This window comes from Trichoplusia ni, chromosome 1 (assembly GCF_003590095.1).
Source record: "Trichoplusia ni isolate ovarian cell line Hi5 chromosome 1, tn1, whole genome shotgun sequence".
Classification (NCBI taxonomy): domain Eukaryota; kingdom Metazoa; phylum Arthropoda; class Insecta; order Lepidoptera; family Noctuidae; genus Trichoplusia; species Trichoplusia ni.
This window is the reverse complement of record NC_039478.1, coordinates 8216289-8240129: the sequence shown is the minus strand read 5'-3', so window position 1 is coordinate 8240129 and position 23841 is coordinate 8216289. Positions and strand designations below refer to the sequence as shown.

At 36.0% G+C, this 23841-nt stretch overlaps 1 protein-coding gene across 7 annotated transcripts in view; it reads left to right on the top strand.

Moving 5' to 3' along the window:
- The window catches only part of LOC113493168 (MDS1 and EVI1 complex locus protein-like), a 100800-nt gene extending 83101 nt beyond the window's left edge, over positions 1-17699 (top strand). For 6 of the 7 annotated variants that reach the window (XM_026871051.1, XM_026870999.1, XM_026871042.1 and 3 more), the window contains 6 exons: positions 747-875; positions 1821-1926; positions 8564-8681; positions 13538-13694; positions 13964-14134; positions 14268-17699. In XM_026871051.1, the coding sequence (XP_026726852.1) occupies positions 747-875; positions 1821-1926; positions 8564-8681; positions 13538-13694; positions 13964-14134; positions 14268-15992 (2406 nt within the window). In that variant the 3' untranslated portion in view covers positions 15993-17699. The remainder of the gene's footprint in view (positions 1-746; positions 876-1820; positions 1927-8563; positions 8682-13537; positions 13695-13963; positions 14135-14267) is intronic. The other variant, XM_026871009.1, reaches the window with a different exon arrangement.
- Positions 17700-23841: the final 6142 nt, after the last annotated feature.

Sequence of the window (23841 nt, the reverse complement as noted above, 5' to 3'; positions counted from 1 at the left end):
GCGACCATCATAAAAAACAGATTTATAATCCCAGAACGTAGATATTTATAAAATTAAATCATCACGCAAAGGGGACGGTTAGATTGGGGAGGTCGGTGACAAATGGACAAGCTGTGACGAACCCGTTACATCGTGACACAGACTAATAGCGCCATCTATTGCGGCCGCGCGATGTCCGGTGCTAAGTCTGTTGTCAATGTTTGCCGAGAGATGGCGTTATTAATAACATTGTCATGCTTAGTATTGGTTTAATTTGTAATGGTTGTAGGATGTACTACATTATTACTTACTGTTCCTAAATGCGGTTTGGCTTTTACGTAAATAGCTAGAAACATTTAAAGAATTAAATATGCCTTAAGGTGCAAAAAAAATATACGATTAGTATATGGTTAACCACTTCAGTATATTTAGAAATTAATTTTTGTTTCTTTAATTAATAATCTTAGTTAAGTGCCACAGCGATACATATAAAAACTTAACGACTTTTATTGCGGTGGTTGGGTTAAGACGGCAGGTGCTACTAAAGTTCAGTTGCTAGTTACTAGGTGGCGCTTTTTTAAGCGTCTTGGTAACTTTTTATATTTTTACTAGATAATAGTAAAACGTTTATCTTTAGTTGGATAAACTATTCTTATTAAAACGGTTATTAATCCTAGTGGTTGAATTGCTAGAATACGTAAACAGTACCTCCCAAGATGTTATCCCAAAACTAGTTTGGATATATAATTATAATGCTACTTTTCCAGGTTCGTGACAAGAATGGTGTGAGTGGATGGCTCGATGCCACCACAGAGAAGAGCAACTGGCTGAAGCTGGTGCGCTCCACCAACTACCCTCAGGAGGTCAACGTGCAGCATCTGTTGTTGGGAGGCCAAGTATGATCCTATTCATTGACATTTTTTGTTCATTTCTGTAGGATATTGTTGGTTTGGGAGAATTGAAAGTCATAACACAAAACAGAGCTATTATAGACGGTAGGCACATACAAAACATTTAATTCTATAGTTTAGGATCAAAATAGAATGTATATTAGTTATAGAATGTATAGTATAGTAAACAAAATTATTTTTGAAATGTTTCCTTATATTTCACTTTTCCCATCACCCAAAAGACCCCATTCCACTCCACACGTCTTCCCATGTTTAACCTCGCAATTAAAACTAATAACGCACAAATCAACGGAATGATTATCACAACGGTGCTCACAGCCCATTGTGGCACTACCCCAATTAAATTTGAATGTTGGTACGTTGGTACTTCCGGTGGCAGAAAATCGGTGGCTGAACAACTGTGTGCCATTTCCGGTCAATGAGGGGAGCGAACAGATGCGGTGATTAGATTCACTTATTTGTACCCTGCGAGGTTAAACGCTATTTGATATTTCAATACCACGCTCGCGGTATGATATTCAGAAATATTTTTTAGCTAAATGACGCGAACGTAAGAGGTATCGTTATGAATGGTTTTCGAATACAAATGATTTGGAATAATAAGTTGAATGTTTTCGTATTATGAATGTTGTGTGTATTCGTAGTTTTGTTTTGCTGGGTATATACCTATGTTCTTATTATATTTCAGGGACTATTTATATTAATACACATTTCAGCATAAATACTCAGACATACTTCAAGAGAATATTCATTAGACGCCACAATTAAACTTAAACCGTTACCGTTTAATAAAAGAAACTGTGCTCTTCATACTGTGGATCACCTTTCGTTTTCATAACTGCAACTATCATAATAGAATCATTCGTATTTAGCCTTATTATTTTAAGAAGGATTGATGTATCTAATATATTCCTCACACAAATGTTTCAGGTATGGTTCAAGGTTGTCCGCGAGATTTCTGCAGGACAGGAGCTGTTGCTCGGTCCCCGCACGCCGCTGCCTCTGGGGGACCTCTTCTCTTCACTATTAGATCCTAGTGAGTACCATAAATATATAACATTTAAACCATAAATTACTTTATCCATGTGTGTGAGTCTTTTTTGTGAAGATCGTAAGAGACTATGTAGACCTTCCTTTTCGAAATCTAACAATGTCTACTTTATAAAGCTACTATGGGTAAGGTTTAGATAAAACTTTGCTACAGTTCAACAACAAATTCAACCTGATTTTGGAATTCAAGCTCGTTCGTATCGATTCTAAACTTCAAATTTTTGATAGATCATTTGCAAAAACCTAATCTAAGATGCAGATATAGGTATGCTTCTCAATGACTCCACTTTTGATAATATATCACAAAAGTTTCAGTAAAATACACATAGCACGCGGCAAAATACATTGGTTCTCACCATCATATCAGCGGGACGGTTGAATCACGGTCACGCGTATTCACGCTCCGGTGACACGCGGGCGACAGTTAATTGGAGTCACCTGCCCTCTGCCCCAGACAACAGACCCTTGACAAGTCATACTGTAGGACATACAGGCCGATGTTTAGAACAAAAGGTGTTTTACAGTTGTTAGGAAATGTTAGGCAGAAACATTAGGTTAAATAGGCTAAATGTCTAGGAGAGGTACTTAATGATATTCACAGACGTTACTGTAATCCGAAAATATATTTAAAGTCGAGATTTCTTAAGGCTTCAAATATGTAAACTTGTGCAGTTAACAAACATAACAAAAGTCAGTAAAACATTTTCACAATCAAATAATAAGTTTAATATTCAAAAGAAATTAGATTCCCTTTTAATGCTTTGTTATATTCGATTTCAATGCTAATACACAAAATACCAATGATGGATTGTTTTGGATACTGTTTAATATTTCGTATATTACGTGACACGCAGAAATTCATATAATTTTAAAACATGCTGTATGTGCACATAATCCTAGGGCCTGGACACACCGGTGCCACGCGCGCATGCGATATTTAATTTAGATAAATCGCGACGTACGCGCGACTCATGTGAAAAATCACGCATATGCTTCCGTTAATGCGGGGGCGACTGTTTGGGGTACATATTGTTACTGGAAGAGACTACAGAAGCATAGAACAATTGTAATATTTATTTGAGGTAATTTTATAGTCTAGAATTAATAATTCTGATGGTAGAAAATAAACTGTGTACCTCAGATAACTTTATGTTATGTGTACGCCCGTACGAGAATATAGCTGTCTTTATAGTTTTTGTTCATGACGATCATGTGTGTATTCCTCCTTGTGTAGTCAATTTTAATAGAAAAATATTGGTTTATCTGTTGAGCTACAATCTTTATCCGAATAAATACTTCCACGGATACATATCAGTAGATCGTATAAACTAGGTACTAGTATATCTAAAAGTTAGGTCAACTGCGCTCTTAATGACGCAGCCACATCCAGCAACCGTACTCGCACCGGTAACGGACCGGTGTCGCTAGGGTCTTCAGGGTTTCCTGTACCGGCTTCCGGTGGCTCGCAGCCGGCAGTCGCCGGCGCGGTCCCGGTGATTTATGCGATTCCAATTGCACGTAATTGCTGGCTTGGTCTAATTATGTTACGCGCTGACTTACCGACTTTCCCTCTTCGACACTTTCGATGCGATTAGGTGTTTAGGTAGATTGTCCCTTGTTGATTGTAAGGTTTATATTATAGGCATAAATAATGCTTTATTATTTAAGTGTAAAATTAGTACAGAAAATATTTTAGAAAATACGTTCTAAAAATATTAAGATTTTCATAAAAAAGTACGATAGTCTGGAATGTTTCGATTCCTATGCTTAGCTACGTATATAAAAAAATAGAGACAGGAAGATGTATACTTTCACAATAGAAACTTAGTTAACACGCACCAAAATATAACTACCTACTATATCAATCACATTTCAACTACATACTTATCTGTACATATTTACTTAAGTAACCACATAATTCGCCCACATTCGTCATACGAACATAAGCTGCATGACATTCCAATATTGCGTCCACAATGACTCTTAAATATCTGTAATTAGAAACGATTTGCAGTCAGGATCGAACATTTGTCATAGAGCTCCGGGCTCCATTGCACAAGACATGATTGATGGCGCCTTAATCGTAACAGAGGCCACCTATAGCTCCATTCATTGAATAATTTCTCGATACTTTTTTTGCGAAAGGATTAATTTGTCCAGAGATAAAGTTTTTGAATAACACGACAATTATGATCGATTGACCTCGCCCGTTTAATTTATGGCCAAATATTTACATACGTATCTTCCGAGTCCTGATCAGTTGCATCATTGATACAAACGCCGTACAATACTCAAGATAAGACTAGCTATAAAATAATGACACAGATTTATTCGTTCAGACATATTTTCTAAAAGGTCACTTTAGTATTCCTAACCTCATTCCTTTAGCCTCTAACTCAAGTATTTAGTAATATGTCTTGTTTAATATGAGCTCAGATCATTGGGATTCCTGTTGTTGTTACGTGATTGTGAATATAATGCGAGTTTGGAATTGTAATCATAGTAATCCATCTCCCGTCATACGCAATAACAATAGTGGAGTTAACCCTTCATTGGCTGTAGTTTTTTCAAATCGCCGCGTGCATTCGTGCGCGTAATGAATGAGTGTCGCGCGACTCGCGTTGACATTTGTCATCGCGCAATTGTCGCGCAGATTAAAATTGATGACGTTGCTTTGTCGGACCGCGCACGCACATTGTGCCATGCAGTAGCCCTGATATCTCACATCGTGATTGTGATTATACATATGAAATATTGATAAGAAAAATATTTTGAATCGATTGTTTTTATCTCTCGGTAGCCAGACATCAAATATGTGCTTAAGTTAAGCCTGATAATGCCACGCCTTGTTTTATAAGAAAATAATGTGTAGCCTCTGTTTTTTTTATTCATCTTGTACTTACAGACATGTCCGAGAATGAACAGATGCTCAATATAGGCATTTACAATTCTATCTAAAATATAATATTTGTTAATATGAGCCGCGTACAATAACACAGAACTGTGGATATTATTGCACAATACACATTAAGCGTACAGAAAGCAAAACCGAAAATTGAAACGTCATACAATTGCGACGATTCCCTCGCAACCAAAATGATTAATCAGAAAATTAACCAACGACAATAGAAGCACCCTCCATTACGGCGGCGACAATCGCTCGGCGTCCCACATCGCGTATTTATTTAACAATCAAATAAATATTACGGACAATAAAATAGAAATATTTCAATTTAATAACACCGCCCCCAGTAAAGGGTTGAATCTGGTTCGGGATCTGTTTTTTGTAGAGATTAGAATTATCTTGATGTTACGCGAAATTGAATAATTTTTATACCACAATACATTTGGTGCGTGACTTTATATATTGTTTCGGATTTAGGAGATATCAAATTATAAATATTAAAATCCTATTGTATACTTTTTGGTTAAGTAACCAGAATCTTGATAAACAATAAAAAAGATATTCCTCAAAAAAAAAAACACAAAGCGAAGAAATGTTCTTATTTTAAACAGTAGTACGAAACAAAACAAAAAACAAACTAATTTGTTTTGCCGTCAAAACATACTGACATAATTTACATAAAATTATCTCTCAATTTTCATCTTGAGCCTTCATCGTGTACCTCAGACTCTACAGACGCCGTTTTCGCCTCAAGCCGTAACGGTAAGATGCGCGTGCGACGCACCTGATGCGATGCTGGGCCCCGAGCGTTAATAGAACCTATTTTCACGCAGGAAGCGAACCTTGGACTAACAGATTATGTACACGATTGTGCTCTAGAACATTGGAGATTAAATTGAATTGTTGTTGTTTGTTACCGTGATTGAAATTGCCTATTCATGGTCTTCTCTACACTAGTGGTCGATTTTAATATGGTTTGGTACAAACTTTTGAAATATTGGAGTTACAAGTAGTCTTAGGTCAAATATTATTGAGTTTACTAGATGAAGTTGAAAAAATTATACTATTCAAAATAATTTCCATCACATACCTATATAAGGCGTAAAAATAATAGTTTTTCATTACACTCGTTTACAATAACCGTTACACAAAATTAAAAACAAACTTAGACAAACACTTATAAATTGCGAGAAACAACAGGTGTAGTCGTTTGGGGTGGAATTCATTACGGAATCGGTAAGTCACGGACACGGTGCGCGCGCGCAGCTCCGACATATGTGACGTCGTGGGAAAACTTAACGACCGCGCACCCTGCGTACGCAAATTTCGTATTCTACGTACATTATTGCTGTGGGTGGAGAAAGTTTAACTTTTTGTGTGGGAAAGTGAGAATAATTGTATAAGATATGTTTTTTTTTTTATTGAACTTTGAGTTTTGGTTAGTTAGGTTTTGATTCGCTTTGATGAGAGTTGCGACAGCTCACGCTATTGGGTATAAGATATGTTAGGTAAGTTAAGTACGAAGTACTAGGAGTGTAAAGGAAGGTATGAAGAAAGTTTCATTATCTTGATCTGAAACTTTTTAGGGAATGTTTAGGAAATTATTGTATGCGTAATTTTTAAGATATCCTGGTGACTATATAATGAAGTCATCGCTTTACCTTATGTGTGACCAAAAAATGACTATTTCGAATATAATAAGGCTATCTTAGTTTTGTTTTTTGTAGGTCAAGAGAGCTCTACAATTTCCTAAAAAAACTCTACATCATCCTTAAAATTTTTAAAATAATTAAATCAAACAATTAAAACTAACATCAAAACTCAAATACTTGTATGAAATCGGCAATTAATCCGACATTCAAACTTTAAAACCACAACCAGCGCACATGTCACGCACAGATGATTTTCCATATTTCCCCGACGGGTCAAGTGAGCATATTAACCCTCGCGCAGGTGGGGTGGGGGTGTGACTGGCCCCTGATAATTTGTAACAAACACTTCAGTACTGCACTGACAATACACATAGTTTCACCTATGACCTCCTGTGACATCCCTCGTGATCCAGTGACATCCTAACTTTGACCTCATTGATTCGATTCCGTAATTCTAATTTTCTCAGGTATGTGAATAGGTTTTAAGATTTTGGTTTTATGTTATTTTTTTGTTTTGTTTTTTGATTTTCTATTGGTTGTTATTTTTTTTTATATTTGAGATTTTAATTTAATTTTGTGCAGTTGTTATTTCATTTTCGTGTCTTTTTTCTTATTAATGTTCTTCACTACTGGACTTTATCTTTTAATATCATTAGAGTATTTTTTATTTCCTTTTGAAAGTTTGAAACAATTTGTGGCGATTTGCGTATGTAAAGCTTAAAGATAACCGTCACAACTGGTTGCCTTCACATCCTCTCACACATTACAACGCCAACACAAGCGCAGCTTCCCTGAGAAATTGTAATAAATCTTCCGACAATACCTCATGCATTTCCATTCTATATTCATAGTGTTAAAACATTTGAATACTAATACCGATTCTCGGAATCAAAGTAAGAAACTGCTACATATTCAATGCATCGATCATTTTCAAATATCGATTCATATTTGCCCGATGAAATCACATAGTTATCTTAGCCTTGCCTTATCACGGATGCGGCTCGTTAGACAATGCTCGAGGCGTGGCTTCGCCCGTCGTGACTCGAATTAATTCTGCATGTGTCAATGCGAACCATTTTATACTTCCGACGCCCTGATCGTGATTGTCTACGTCAGTATATGACGATAATTCTGTGCAAACGTATGACAAGTTACTGTTATTACTTCGGTATCTCTGATACGTTTCCTAGACTCAATAATTGCTTTGTTTAGTACAATTTCAAATATAGATTGAATTTGAATTTCCGCGACATATATACTTTCACGTTGTTTCAAACTCGGTACGAAATTGAGTAATCCGAAGTGTTTCTGTTAGTTTGACTGCCTAACAGCGGTTAACAACTAGGATTATCAATGTGCAAAATCAATGAATAACAAATTAAGTCGTGTCAACGCCGCATCGTACGACGATGAATTATGCACATTACAAAACTGTTTGCAGCTTAATTGCACGGTTCCTATTGATTTACATAGACCCGTATGAATGACTTAAGCTAAAGAAAAATGTACGGTCATCCCGACATGATGTAAAGACCATTGAATTTTACAAAGGTGCCTTAAAGGAACAGTGAGGTAGGTATATTCATAATAGGTATCTTCGCCATATAATTAGTTATAATAAAGCTGTGTATTTCTAGGTACCTACATAACGTTGGTCTGAAGTAATTGTTAATTTATCTAAGATATGACCGTTTATAGGTGTTTTGTCTCGAGATAGCTGTCCGTGCAAAGTAAATAAATCAACCATATTTGGTTACATAATAAATTGACGTTGTATCTAAACAACTTTGGCAATCATATAAATTATCAAATCTATACAAACGGAAATTAAAAAGTTGATAATTTGAACACTCTTAAACATGAAATGCCTCTCATTTACTGTTTGCCTAAACAAATACTAAGACCTCTCTAAAAAAATCTAGCTGTTAAAAAGTTTTTATTTTGCATCGAAGTGTCACAATTTCTACAAAGAACGGAGTTCTAAACATAAATTTGAAGTCTCTGGCAGCTTTACTTGGATAAAAAAAAAACCAATTGAATTTAAAATATGAACGCTTTTGTTTCAGAGCGTCGCCGCCTGTTAGCGAGTTCATCTGCTGAGAAAACTCAAGCTGAGGAAGAAGACCAAGAAGACGCAGAACCCCGCTGCAACTTCTGCGATATACCCTTCCCTAATATCGACATGTAAGTACAATTTATATTTACATAGTAAAGTCAGTCTTAAAAAAAACATAAGAAATTTAAAGCAATGCGTGTTTGAATGTGTCAAAATTTATGCTAACTGGCCTTCGTCAGATTTTTAAATTTAGAGTATGAAGAAATGATATTTTTATGCCAATAGTTATTGTTTGAGCGTAAAAATAAATAATTTAGAACTACTTGAAAGTTGAGCTATAGAAAATCGGGAGCTTATCGTCTTTTATTAAAAGCAACATTCTTAAGGCATAAGATATTCCTATAAGGCAAAGGTATTGTTACATAAATCCTGTTATTTGATATCTCGAAGTAGTTTCGCGGGTTTTATAAAAGATATTCGCTAAGGCATGCTACGATAGACGATATGATTGTATCGGTCGGTAACTCTATTTATATCGGTCTAGGAAATTTATTGAGGTCTAGCTAGCTTAAGTGGCTACTAAATAATTCTTATCATAACCATTGTTCCACGCATTAACATTAAACAGTTTATAATATTGCCATTGTAACACGCTATAGATGTGTATCTCTGATTATTTTTACTATTTTGTATTCAATAAAAGTTTGCCATCAAAAAGCTAAATGGGTACTTACTACTACTTACTTCTTACACAAATTAAATTCAAATCATTCAATCGGGCGTTTCATCTAAACGGTTCGTTCAAGATGTCCGCCAGCAGATGCAGAAGTCTATCAATTTCAAACGTCTTCAGAACCATTAACCTCCAGCCATTAATATTATTTGGTCGTAGAGTAGAGGGCCAGTAACGATTTATTTAGTGCTAGAGATGTGCTCGTTCGATAAGACGCACGTCGATGATTTGTTGTCGAGCGGGTCGATGGCACGCGACGATTACCCGTCTTCAGTGACGGTGACGTACAGATAAACTCGCTGTACATAGCTCTGACGTCAAAATACCAACGTCATTCCATGCTGGTAAATATTAAAAATAATTTCATTGCTATATCGAGCATACAATCGAATAAAAAACAAACAAACAGTCGCTAAAATAGCTGATAAGGATCAGTGGCACAAATAAACTAAACGGCTCATCACGAATGAAACTATATCATGAATATATTATCAACGTGACAAGCGATGGAAGGCCATAATGGCGTGTGTCATCATATTCTATCGAAGCGTTGGCTCGTCAATAATGCAGGAGATCGAGATTATCGACATGCACCGCTCTAACGTATCCTCGCCGTCCTTATCGCGCCATCACTATTGTTTTAAACGTTTACAACGTTTCTAGGGCATCAGGAGATCGATTAGTAATTAGATGTGCGCCACATTGTTTCTTTTTAATGATTATAGGTTTAAAGAGGTTTTAATATGACTCGATGTGCTTAAAATTAAATTCATTTGCTTTTTAGGTAATCGAAATCTATCAGATATGGTCAAATGATAAGTTTCATTGACAACAGTGTTCCATTAGATGCTTCTGTCGTATCTCATATACAGCAGTAGAATCAGCCATTCTTTATATTGATGTATTAAATTATACTGTCACGTTCGTTCTTAATACTTGTTCAGGCGTATTGTAATGCATCGTAATGTATGACGAAATCACATTGTAATCAGTCTTATCGAATCTCTTACTCTTACTTTCATCAGAGTGTACAATTGCAATGATCATCGCCGCTGTCACACCTTGAATCGATATCTGATCGATCAGGTAGCGATTGCGCAGTCAAACACTAAAATTACAGGCCATTTGATCGTGAATACTTTTTTACGATCATTATTTGTCTAACGCAGATTTATTTTTATTTGTTACTGATCTAGTTGGCGTTCTAATTCAATATAGGTGGTAATTTTGAGGTATTAAGCTGGCACGTTATTGAGCTGTATTGATTGTACTCGATAATTTGATCGATAAGTCAATTAATGTTTCAAGGAACACTGATGGATTTGACTTTCAGGATTATGTAAGTGGTGATTAACATGCTATAATAACAAGTTCGTTTTCATACGATGTAAAGACAAACGGATCCGACACGATGGGTAATATTGATACTATCTACTCGGACATGGACTGAGCTACGGTATTTCTCAACCGATTGTTAGCGTTAGCCGGGATCTACAATCGATTATTAAAATGTAAGCACGTTCGTCGGTAGTACATCATTAGTCTGTGTAGAGGCTAAAATGCTGCTATACAAATATATATATTTTCCAAATTTTAAAATTCTTGGTGTTAAACCACGTTTAAAATCACTGATATTGGGAGTTCGTAACGTTTTCGAATAACTATAGATAGTTTTCTTAATTTCAATTCAACGGCTTATGAGTACTTTAGTATTCGGTCCCTATAATATGTAGATCAGAATATAAAACTGTACTTCAGACGTAACTATTGCTATGCGGTTTATTTTGTCTACTAAAACGATACTTGCAATACTAGTAATCTCACTTTCTTTAACTTTTCACACATCATAATCAGCGTCATTTTAGTTGCCAGCCAGTATCGGTGGCTCGTGTGGGTGTGGCTTAATAGATCGGCTCGGAACGAAAGTTGTTCATTGGATGTTATCAATTCGTGAACATGTAGATTATTCCTATGATCGGTGAATATCGAATACAGCATGTTCAGTATCGATCTCCGCTGTAAACTTAATGTTGGGTCGACTTGGATTTACTACCAGTTATCTGGTAATAGCCCTTATTAATTGCTCTTGAAGTAGAGTTTATATAGCATTGAAAATGAAAGCAAAATGACATGTAAAAAGATAAATTGCGTCAGAAAGCTTTGGTATTTTTTAATTTCAAATATTAATTTGGCTATTGCTGTGAAAGAACGATCATGTAACATATTATTATATTATTTTTTATAAAGATCGGCAGATAGATTTCGAATCATGTAAAGCGGCTGCAATAGACTGACAATTACACTACACAACTTTTTCTAATCGAGCAGAGACACGGACTTATTTAGAGCTATAATTAAAGCATGTCTAAAAATCTAATACACTTTCAATTGGTACAATTACGTAATACGCTATTAAACTAAACATCTGTTTTACATTTACTATGATGATGTTGGTAGTAATGAAAAAATATCCGAGAATAGTAACTATTGAAGATCGTATGCGGTGATACGCGGCTGTTGCAAGCGAGCCCTGGGGCTACACGTTGTATCTCAGCTGCGCGTGCGTCGATTACGAATCTAGTAAATAGCATGGACTGTACTTTGCCCTCATTTAGATGAAGTGATGCAAAATTTATTTTTGGTTGGTTAATTGTTGGGTTTAGGTTGCAAATAGTAGACTAATGTTAAAAACAAAAAAATATGTTTATATGACCTAATATATCCGCAAATTTTGTTTGGTAATAATAATAAATATAAGATGCATAGATATGTGATTAGTGATAGCACCATTGCCTGGATATGCGAATCCGTTCGTCAAGTTGGTGACTAGTTGATATAAATAACGGACAGACAGACAGCATGTAAGCGACGGTACCATTACTGACGGCAGATTTTATTCCTCTAGATTAATTAAAAGATACGGCGACGGGCCCGCCGCCGTGCCACAGTGAAAACGTTCCATCTCAGCCTTTTGACGAGCACGACGCTTTCGAATAGATCAACATAGATCTACCCGTGCAACAACTAGTCAATTCTATTTCCTTAATAAAAGCGGCGATGTAATCTGTGTTTATATTAAAACTCGACTAACGAGGTGTAACAGGTGCAACGTTAGAAAATAGCCGGAGGCAGCAAGGGTTGCGTGCGCAGACCAGTTATGCCAAGGAGACTCACTCGGACCGTTTTTGCAAATGATATACGTTTTCCATCAAATGTCGACACAAGTTATTATGACGACGATAACAGTATTTTCTATCGAATCGTAGAAACCAGGGTCAGATAGATATACTACTGAGATAGCTCCATATTTCATAAAATATGCGTCAAATATGGATTCGCTCATAAAACGTGTTCATACAGAATTTATTGCAAAAATTAATTCATTTATACATTATACGCCGAAGACCGAAAAGCTTTCCTGAATTATGTATGGTCGAGTGTGTAAGTTATGTCCGCGTGGGCGATTTCTATGCATAAAGATGTTATTATTTTGTCTTTTCCTATAAGTAGTCAGTGGATAGCGGTGCCCTATTCAAGTTCGTTAGCGTAATCTCCTCACTTTCTAATAGAGTCGTTGGTGGTATGCGATAAAATACAATTAGAATATAAAATGAAGTTAAATTACTGGCACTGTGAGAATGTCACGGATGTATGTTGGGGTACAGTGAATGTTACTTTTGCGGATACAAAGTAGAGCGTGCGGTACTGAAACGAGACAGGGTCGACATATGTTTCACGTACGTGCAGTAAATTGCCGGTAATAATTGCAAGTTGAGTACATACTTAATGTATTGCTTGTTTTAGAAATGGCGATCGTGTTTTGTTTTACAACACGACAAAAAATCCTTCATATTTCAAATCTCTAAATTTTACATTGTTATATGTTAAATGTTACATTGTTGAAATTAGTAGTGTCGAACACAATAGCATGTTCGAGTACATACGCTTGGAGGACAACAACAGATCACTGATATCGATACCGGGTCAACTGCATGACTCGGTCAACGCGGCTCCTTTGAAACGAACAGACTAACAAGATACGTCACAGTACAAAACCCTTACAAAGAATGCTACTATCCTTGAACAACAACTAAATCTAAACGACCTTCAGGCGAATCCCCGTACGTGTTTATTGCTTACTAACTTTCTCTAGACATACGCGGATGTCAATATCAAGGGGAAATTTTGCCAGCCTTGACATTTAGCCGGCTGAACGAATTTTTATTTATAATTTCTTGTGTTTTGTTGCAGTCTCGATCGCCACTTGATAACGGAGCACGCGCAGCCCCCAGCAGCATTTCACTGTGAACTGTGTAACAGAGCTTACAGCACCCGCGCCTTGCTCCTGCGCCATCGTGCTCTTGCGCACACCGACATCAGAAAGTACCCCTGCGAGAACTGTCCTAAGGTGTGAATTGAATACTTGTAGTTATGAAGTATATTTCTATGAATTAAGATTATGTAGTTTAGAAAGTTATATTTTCCTGAAAAAACATGGGTTTAATTAAATTCAATTATTCAGTAGAGTCTGCAATCTAACTACTTACTAATAATTTAACTTAAAATAAACTTAACTTTTAAGTTTATGGGTTTTAATCTCCCTGGGTTCTGTTTAATTTGTGGGTAATTTATCGGTGGTTTATATTTCACCGTTTGCGAAACCTGATGTTATTTCAGGTATTTACCGATCCTTCCAACCTCCAGCGCCACATTCGCGCGCAGCACGTGGGCGCCCGCAGCCACGCCTGCCCTGAGTGCGGCAAGACCTTCGCCACCTCGTCCGGACTCAAGCAGCACACACACATACACTCCAGCGTCAAGCCGTTCCAGTGCAAGGTGTGCTTTAAGGTAAGAACATTATTTAATTACATTAAAATATTTGAATACTTTATTACCTACCTATATTAAATGACTATTCGAATATTGTTATAGTTCTTTTAAAAACAAACTTAATTTTAATATATTTTATTTTTATTTACAGGCATACACCCAGTTTTCCAACCTCTGTCGTCACAAGCGAATGCACGTTGCCTGTAGAGCTCTGGTTGAATGCCAGAAATGCGGACAGTCCTTCACTTCCTACGCATCTCTTACTAAGCACAAGAGGTTCTGCGACACCGCTGCCGCTGCATCAGTCAATCTGCGAGGTCAAATGCCTCAAGGCTTACCACAAATATCGTCCTTACCAAACGTCGGAATGAATACTCCAAACAACACCAATCCATTCCCTATGTACAGGGGACCCACTTTGCCCTTACCGTATAACACATTCGCTCACTACCCGGCTCTGTTCTCAGCCGCGGCTGCTGCTTGCCCACCAGAGTTCCTTAGTCCGCTTCTGTTTAATGTGCAAGGAGCACGACTAGCTATGGAAGATATGGCTATGTCCAACGCTAACTTAGTATCAAAACAACAAGAAGGTCGCTTATCTGTAAAGAGCATGGATAGCTCCAATTCTATGGAAGACAACAAAAAGCCCAAAAATCTGGACTATGAAACTAAGAGAGACAGCTACAGCTCAGACCGAGCCACACCAAACAAACTACCGAGTTTATACGCGAAACAATCACCACCATCAGCTGAAGAAGCGACATCTCAACAGCGACCATCACCTGTTATGCCAATGCCAACACCAATTGTTCCATTCAACTTTTCAAGAGATGAGATGAAACAAAAGAGTCCTTTCAACTTCTCCCTCAAGCTCAACAACAATGATATCCAAGGTTTGAAGTCTGAATCACCTTTGCCTAAAGATTTATCTAAGAACGTTGTAGAAGACGACAAAACTTCAGAGTATTCAGATGTTGAGGAAGATATCAAGAAAGATGATGGCGACCAGCCATTGGATTTATCAGTAACAAGAAAACAAAGTGATAAGGATTCTGAAGTAGACAATGATGACCGTTCCTTTCGCAATTCAGTCAAGTCTTATTCGCCACCTGAAAGCCCAGCAGAACGTAGCAAAACTCCTGAAAATGACACAACCGACGTTGATGTGGAATGCGTAGAACCTAAAAGAGAAGATTCTCCTCCTCAACTGGTATCACCACCACTTGCGTTCCCAATGCCCGTCCACCCGCAGCACAGCAGCTTACTCGATGCTATGTACCGGCCTCGATTTCCGTCTTTCCATTCATCAGAATCAATTCTAAACTCGTCACACTCGCCTTATGTACCGAGTCCGTTCAATTTTTTATCCCCACTTCTCGGTACTGATGGGCCAGACAGGCAACCTAGCGCATATGCTAAGTTTCAAGAATTGAGCGCTGGATCTGGAAAGCTGCGCGATCGCTACGCATGCAAGTTCTGCGGGAAAGTGTTCCCTCGCAGTGCCAACCTCACACGACATCTGCGTACTCACACAGGGGAGCAACCTTACAAGTGCAAGTATTGCGAACGTTCTTTCTCAATTTCATCGAACCTTCAACGTCACGTAAGGAATATTCACAACAAGGAGAGGCCGTTTCGGTGCCCCTTGTGCGAGAGGTGTTTCGGACAGCAGACAAATCTCGATCGTCACTTGAAGAAGCACGAAGCTGAAGGTGGCGATTCCCCAAGTTCGGCGGACACTGAGAGGGAGGATGCGTATTTTGATGATATCAGGTCATTTATGGGTAAGGTGACATGTTCCCCGGGCACGCGCTCCCCGGCCGCCACGCCCCCGCACGGCGCGCACGCGCGGCCGTCGCTGGCTATCTCCACATAGCCGCCGGCCTGCCCGCCGCCGGCGTACGCGCTGCCGCCGCCGCCGCCGCCTTTGTGGTCGCAGCCCTTCCACTAACGAATAGTGCTGAGATGAACGACGCTAACGGTCGAAGGATGAATGCAACTGTTAAAGTGAACTGAACATTGTTGTTGGATCGTTGTAAATAAGTTGGGTGGTTCAATTTCAGTAGGAAACTCGTAACAGTAATGCGGGTGTATATTACGTACCTTTAGTGAGTCTCTCTAACTGTAGAGACGAATATAGAACTTAAAAGATATGGTTAAATGCAAATTTACATAGTGAAATCTACATTCATTTGAAAACAAATTATTTTTTGTGTGCTTTGGCTTACCTACTTTAAGATACGCTTTAGTACTTAACTATAGTCCGATATTGGCATGTAACAAAATACGATCTAGGTAATGAAAGATCGTATTTTAAAGTAAGAAAACGACTCTAGGTCTTTTTAACAACAAAGGCACGGAGTCACGGTATACAACAGATTTCTCCTTGTTGATTGTAAAATATTTAATTAAAGATATACATTATGCTAAGCGACATGACAAATCACTTAAGTGTAGTATAGATATTATAATGTAATAAATGTAATTTAAGTATAAGTGTAGTTTTGTTAAGAAAAAATCGTTTTAATGATAACTTAAATATTTGTTCCTAGTTTATGTATTGTGATTTAAGATTGACTTAAAACGTATTTTCTTTATATCTTGTACATAAACGTGTTTGTCTGTTATCGTGTAAAGTAGGTAAAAGTTAAAGTTAGTTATGAATGGATGTTTAAAAAATATCAAAAACTGCGCTCTATTTCAGAGCGCTAATAAAATTTATCATTTATTTTATTGTATTTTTTAAACAAATTAACTATATAGCTATAAAATATAAAGAATATTGTATGGATATGTCATTATATTTTGTAAATTTATCAAATTGGATAAAGTTATCGGGGTTTCTCGTTTAGTCAAAGAACTACCAAAGTTTTTCTTTAATCAAAATTATTCGAAATTATACTTAAAAGAAAAAATAAACTTAATACGCATGAAATTTAGTGTTTGGCATTGTGAATAAAATCGTTACTTTATTACGTCTTTAGACATCAATTAAAATATTTTGTTATATTTGTTATTTACACGTTTGTTGTACATAGGAGTTCGCGATACACATTATGCATATCATGCGTTTTATATTAAATCGAAGCTCAAAGATTTTAGCGATTTTTATTACAGTACTATTAAGTATCGGATGAAAAGTTAAATGTATCTTTAGAAAAAGTAATATATAAGAACCTTCGTAAGATAATTTTACAAAGTAATTTCGGTCACATTGCTATTCTACGATTTAAGTGTAGGGAAATTAGAGCCGCCATTTTGTCGTTCCAAATGTCACAAATAGTTCAACAAAAAGGTTTTAATCATGTCTTGTCACAACCTCCTTGCATGTACTTTCACGTATATGATGCAGTACGTTCACAGATTTAATAATTAAAATCGTTGCTTTTCAAGACCGTGTAATATAATTAAAGCAATTCTTGTAAAGTTAGATATTTGTAATTATCACTTGGCACTAGATCATTAAGGTTTTATTGTCACACGATAAAGTTGCGTATGTTAAGTACACTTGTACCTATTTAATTTCAAGTTCAATTAAAAGATATTAAATATTGTAAACGCATTAAAAATAAAACGATACAATATATTTCTCTTGTATTTATTTTATGTTTATTTGGGTTTTTAATCTATAAACTGTTATGTTACTCTTTAGAATTGAAAACTGCAGGATCTGATTCGTAATCTTAAGAGTAAAAGGCTTATCGTTACCATTAAGGCTTAAGATAAAATTTACGTAGTGTTTAAATTTCGGCATTTGTGTTTAAAGCAGAAAAGTGTCTTATAAAATGGCTATAACTATTGGAATGACATTTAATTATCACTTTTTCTTTTGTACAGCCTGACTGTTACCTTTTAATTGTTAGGACATCTCATCATACATGCTTATCTTCGCAAGGAAGCAGGTTACAATTAAACAACTAATTTCAAGGCATATATTAGCTTTATGTATGTATAAGACCTTATTCAGTTCCCGCATATTGCCTAGAACTGTATACCTGATAACAAACAAATCAACAAAGTACTACTCTCTGTAGTGGCCTTAAAGATGAAAGAGAGTTCTAGAGCAACACCAACAAACGTTGCTTAAACTCTTCTTTCATTTTAAGTATTTGTTGTTATAACAGCAACAAAAATAGAGCATCTGTTAAAATCTCAACTGCCTGGCTACCATGCCTAGCATTGGTACAGCATGGTGATAGACAGACGGACAAACGGACAGCTCTTCGTAGGAGAACGAAAGAGGTTTTGACACTTGGATACGGAATCCTAAAACGACAATAATTATAGTAGGTGAAAAAAACAATTGAAAGACAAACTTCATTTCATAATTACCTAATTACTCAAGTAAACATATGTATAAGATTAAATGACTCATTTTTATATAGAACCTGAATCTCGCTTGCATGCCTTCGTAATAACGACACTCAAATTACACAAATATGTAATAAAGTAAAGTCGTGATAGCCCTTGCCGTCATGAGGCTGATGTCAGAATTCCCACGTCTCTCCATTTAATTACGGTAAAATGGCGACATGATTTTAAATATCATCACGGTTGCTGGCCAGACGAAACGTAATTGTGTGACTCATGACCATCTTAGAGAATATTTGGTACTGCTTATCATCAATGTTCACAGAAACCAATGAAAAAAAACCGTTGTTAAATTGATCATTATGGATGATTGCTTTTTTTAATCGACTCCCGCATTAAGGAATTTAATCCTTGTGTCGTTTTTGGTTTCACAAATAGTCGGCTATTTGTGCAGTCAAAAAGTGCTGTTTAAGGAGTTTTAAGGATGGATAGAGAGTTTTATAAAAGACTTTTTGCTAATTAACTTTAGTTATGACTTTGAAAAATTTAACGGTCCCCGTCCATAGGTTTCAGAACGTTTGTCTTACGTCTGAGTTATTACAAATAATGTAAAAGTTTTTAACCTAAAAAAATAAAGATTTACTTGCTGAGGTTTCACAAGCATTCAAAAGTCAAATACACTATGTACTTATCCAGGACTTTACCTGCGTAATTTACTTCCGACTTATCTTGACGTGTTTTCCTAGATTTTAATTAGGACTGAGTTGCTCCATCAGGGAGTATGGTTATTCAAAGGTATAACCTTAGCTACTAAAAACCCAAACTCATCTGTAAAATCCCACCGGTTCGGTTAAAACATTTCCATTTTATCGGATGATGACGAAATGTTAAACCGATGAGAATAAATGAACTTATATTTAATTATTATTTTCAGTTCTACATTTTAATTATTATTTAATTTATTAATTATGTTTTTAACAACGATTATAAAAATAATTTTGTTTCTAAAAGACTATTTATAAAAAAAATTGAGACACCAGCTTTACTTCAGCTATTATGAAAGGTAATAATACAAAAATGTATTATGTTAATAGATTGGCATAGATAAAAAGGCTCAATTAAATATTAAAGTTTTTGAAAAAAAAACGTCATTACGTAATGCGTGATGTTTCGTTACAATTTTAAAAAATAATTTAATAATATGCGCTGAATATGAATACTTATTTAACATAAATATGATCTAGATCAAGAAACGATAAATAAATTAACGCTATGGATCAGAATACTTTACTGTAATTAAATATTAAATACGAGAATGATCCAACGTATATTAATAATCCATTTCCGCGACCATAATTAAAATGTAATCATTACGTTATAAACGTGCCATCGTGTACATACCTAAGCGGTTAAACTTCAAAGTTAAACATCATAGGTTAATTTAAATGCTACGTTTAATTGTAAACCAACCAATGATTACTTCAGTCTAATGTATGATAGTTAGTTTTAAAGGACGAGTTGACGTCGCACCAATAAGAGACGACTCACGTTTCTCACTTGTTCACGATTGGCTGCTAAAACCGCATCAGAAACATTTATTATTATATTCGATTGTAGGAATGACTGACCTACAATTCATACAAATTTAAAGTTTATGCCGTGGAAAATAACCTTAAAACGATACCAATCGTATTGAATCCGCGTTGGTTAAACGAATTATTGATCTGCATAATTGATTTGGAATAAGAGCATTGTCATTGTCAATTCACTACTGATAATACGTATTCATACAAGTGGCAATGTTTCAACTTCTAGCAGAATAGTAGCCTTGGTTGTCAAACAAAAAAAAAACTTTTAACCCGACAGTTACACAATCAGACACATGATCGAAATTCGAAAGTACCGATTGTCACAGTCCTTGAATCGAGACCCACAGCGTAATCGATCCTCACCAGAATGTCAATAATCAGTTCACTGGAGCAAGGGTTAACAGAAAATATTGACCTTTTGGCAGATTTTAATCACTGTTCTGTTATATAAGACGTAACCTCGAGGGAGCGGCGTTATCAGTGAAAGCAAGGACGTAACAAGGACGCAGATAACGCAATTACACTCATTATCGAGCGGCCGGTCGGCGCGCGCGCAGCCGTCTCGGTACCCTATAATAGAGGATTAAGTGGGCGATTGAGATCGGTCCCTGACACGCCTAGTTCTCTAAAGAATTGGCGCACCTTAATAATAATTATCGTTCATCTTCTACATCTCCATAAAATCAATTAAACTATATTTCAATCAGAAACATTGATTTAAAATACATCAAACACATTTAAACGTAGTTTCAAGAGAAATTCGAGTTTTCTCAATATCAATACATTTTCGAACATATAAATAAAATAGTGATGTGACCACGCAGCATTTGCTTCGAGTATATTCTCAATAAGGTCTTGCTTGCTAGGAATCTCGCGACACTATCGCGACATGTAGTCACCGCGCTGCCCACTCTATATGTAAGGGTTTGTTTACATGACTTTGGTACTAATATTATTGGATTATTAAAAAAATCTTGTTGAGAAGAAATCGTCTTGAGTTTATTTTTCCCTTAGAGTTTGAGTAGGTAATGTACTCAGACTCGTAAGATACGAGGACTAAGAAGAATTTGTCTAGAAAATGTCCAACACAATGCGACAAAAAAAAAACGATCGTTTTAAGTTTAAAATTAGATCGTGAGAAATAACAATAGCTGATAATACGATACGTCGATATTGTTATAATAAAATATTACCTATTCTATTTAATACGCAAACATTTAGATTCAAAGAATTTTATTTAAAATGCAATAAGTATTTATTACTATGAACTAACTCGCCCACATAGTATATCCATGTAAGACTCCGCTTAAAGAGTTGACACGGCGGCCATTGTCCGTCTTTCCCCGCACAAGGCGCCACGGTGTCCCGTTTTACACAATCGCAGGTACACCCTACACGAGAAATGTGTCTTATTAGCCGGCCCTTGCAAATGTCATAGTGGTCAAGTGGCCCTTAATAATTGCAACATGTGATATATTGCGCAATTTCTTGATGGTTATGCTGAAATAACTGGTCATTATCAACATACATATCTCATCTTGAGTTAGGTAAGTGAAGCAGTTACATTTTTAGTCAGGTGTGTCAATTACGCACTGAGTTGTGAGAACAATTTTCTGTTTTATGGGCTTAGAGACGGCATCTGCGTAGCTTTTACCTTTATATTTGAATTTGTTTACCTAACAGTATATTATCAAGAACATTAGTAGTAAAGGTTTATTTTAATGAAACTGAACCAACCCAAAGTCGTATAAATAATTTTCCAATCAATAGTTCTACTGTTTCGTATTTATCTTTGGTGTTGCCAAAACAAATGAACGGTTAGTGGCCATAAAGTATTTCGCGCCATATTTTACTATGTCAATACAAATTGCCCTCGTATTGTTCAATGTTCGCAGCAAGGAACTTGCCTTGCGCAATTTAATCTCGACTTGTTCTTCATACACTTTTTTCTTTAACCACTGGTCATTAGTACAGCAATAAATCTCCTTTCTGTCCGTTCGTTGTCGTTAAGAACTTCATTAACTTTTCGTTGACATGAGTTTTTCAATTGAAATCATGAGAATGGGAACTCGAAACATTTTAATATCGAGATTGCGATGTGACAAAACGTCAGGAAATCGATGCAGCTTATTATTTACCGTTCCAGTTCTTGGCGTTATTAAAATTGGATGTCACTATTACGTTGGTGGTAAAGTCGAAATTGCCTCAAACATCATTAAAAGTTATTTGCTTTAATTTAAAGTGTAGCGAGTATGTGGCTTTTAATTTGACTTGACAATTGTTTAATGTCGTAATCATACGTGTAATTGTGGCGAGAGCCGAGTTTCTTGGAACTTTTGTGGAGACAATGATTTAAATAGAATTCAACGAAATAATGTAATTGGTTAGTTATTGATTACTAGTACAAAAGTCTCCGCCCACAGTACGGTTTGATCTGGAATGATAATTTTACGAGCCACATCCGTTTTAATTATAATCTGACCGTTGGTTATGACCATGGTACATAGAAAATTACTAGAAAGCGACAATAAGGAACGCGTACGTGTCTTAATTTGGAGACGATGATCAACTTTATCTTTTTAAACTTATCAGAATGGAAATGCGAAATTACAAGCGATTTTTGCATCGAAGTTTTGCATATCGAAACTGAAGCACACTTTTTAATATTTCAAGCAATTGAAAAAGAGTGACAAGAATCATACAGAGCAGTTTAGTGAGAATATTTCGGATACTAGGACTTTGCTGAGGAAACACTTTAAGTAGATGTTTTACCACAAAAATCGATATAAGTAGCTCAAAGCAGAAAATAATTAAGTTTTAAACTAATATTCCCAGTGCTAAGGCAATGTTTCCAAGCGCTAAGGCACTTCCACCTTAGTCTTTATTCTCTAGGATATATTTATGACTTACGACTTATGACGTATGCCCGTACATTGCGGATGTCGATACTAGGATCTCACATATCATACGTTATGACTATTATTAGGTTGGATATAACGATAAAACCATTGATTCCAATAACAATATGATATAAATATCATTGTTTATCGGTTCCTACTCCACCCTATCTTTGATATATTCATTAGGGATTTTTGTTTTATGGATTTATGTAACAAACGTATTATTGTGATAATTTTGATGATATTTTTATTATTCAGCTATTTCATCAAAAAAATATTGACAAAATCGAATCATCCAGTACTAGTTAACAAACATAAATTATCAAAATCGGACGAAATGAGAAACTCCTTGTTTTGATTGTTCAGTATAAAACGGGACCCACCGCTTACCATCAATCTGTATAGACTACAGTTCAAGAACCGTGATAATTAAACAGGGTTTTGCCAGATTATGCACTCAACCTATTGTTTATCTTTAATCTATTTGTGCGGAACCCTTTGTGCTCCACATTAACTCCAAATCCAACTTGCACTTGAGGAATTCGATTACATAGATGAAGGTGGCAATGTATTTTATGCTCCTACAATACTGGATTTTGGACAAAGTTAAAAAAGTTATACGTCTTATTGAATTGTGCTATATTCTAGTAAGATCTAATTTAAGAGAGTCTAGTAAGATTCTAATAAAACGTTTTCAGTTATACACCGTGATTTTTTAGTCGTCTTACAAAAGCAGCCCAGTTCATGTATCCAATGACTAGAACACGTTCATGATAAAAAAATTGGTATTTATGAGATTTCAATAAATTTAAAATTTTTATTTTTGCAATTTTTATTCAATATTATGATGCAATTCGTAGTTTTTTAGAAACACAGCTCTGTTGCGAGCGCGGTCCAAGCCTTGTAACAATGGTGAGGGGCGCGG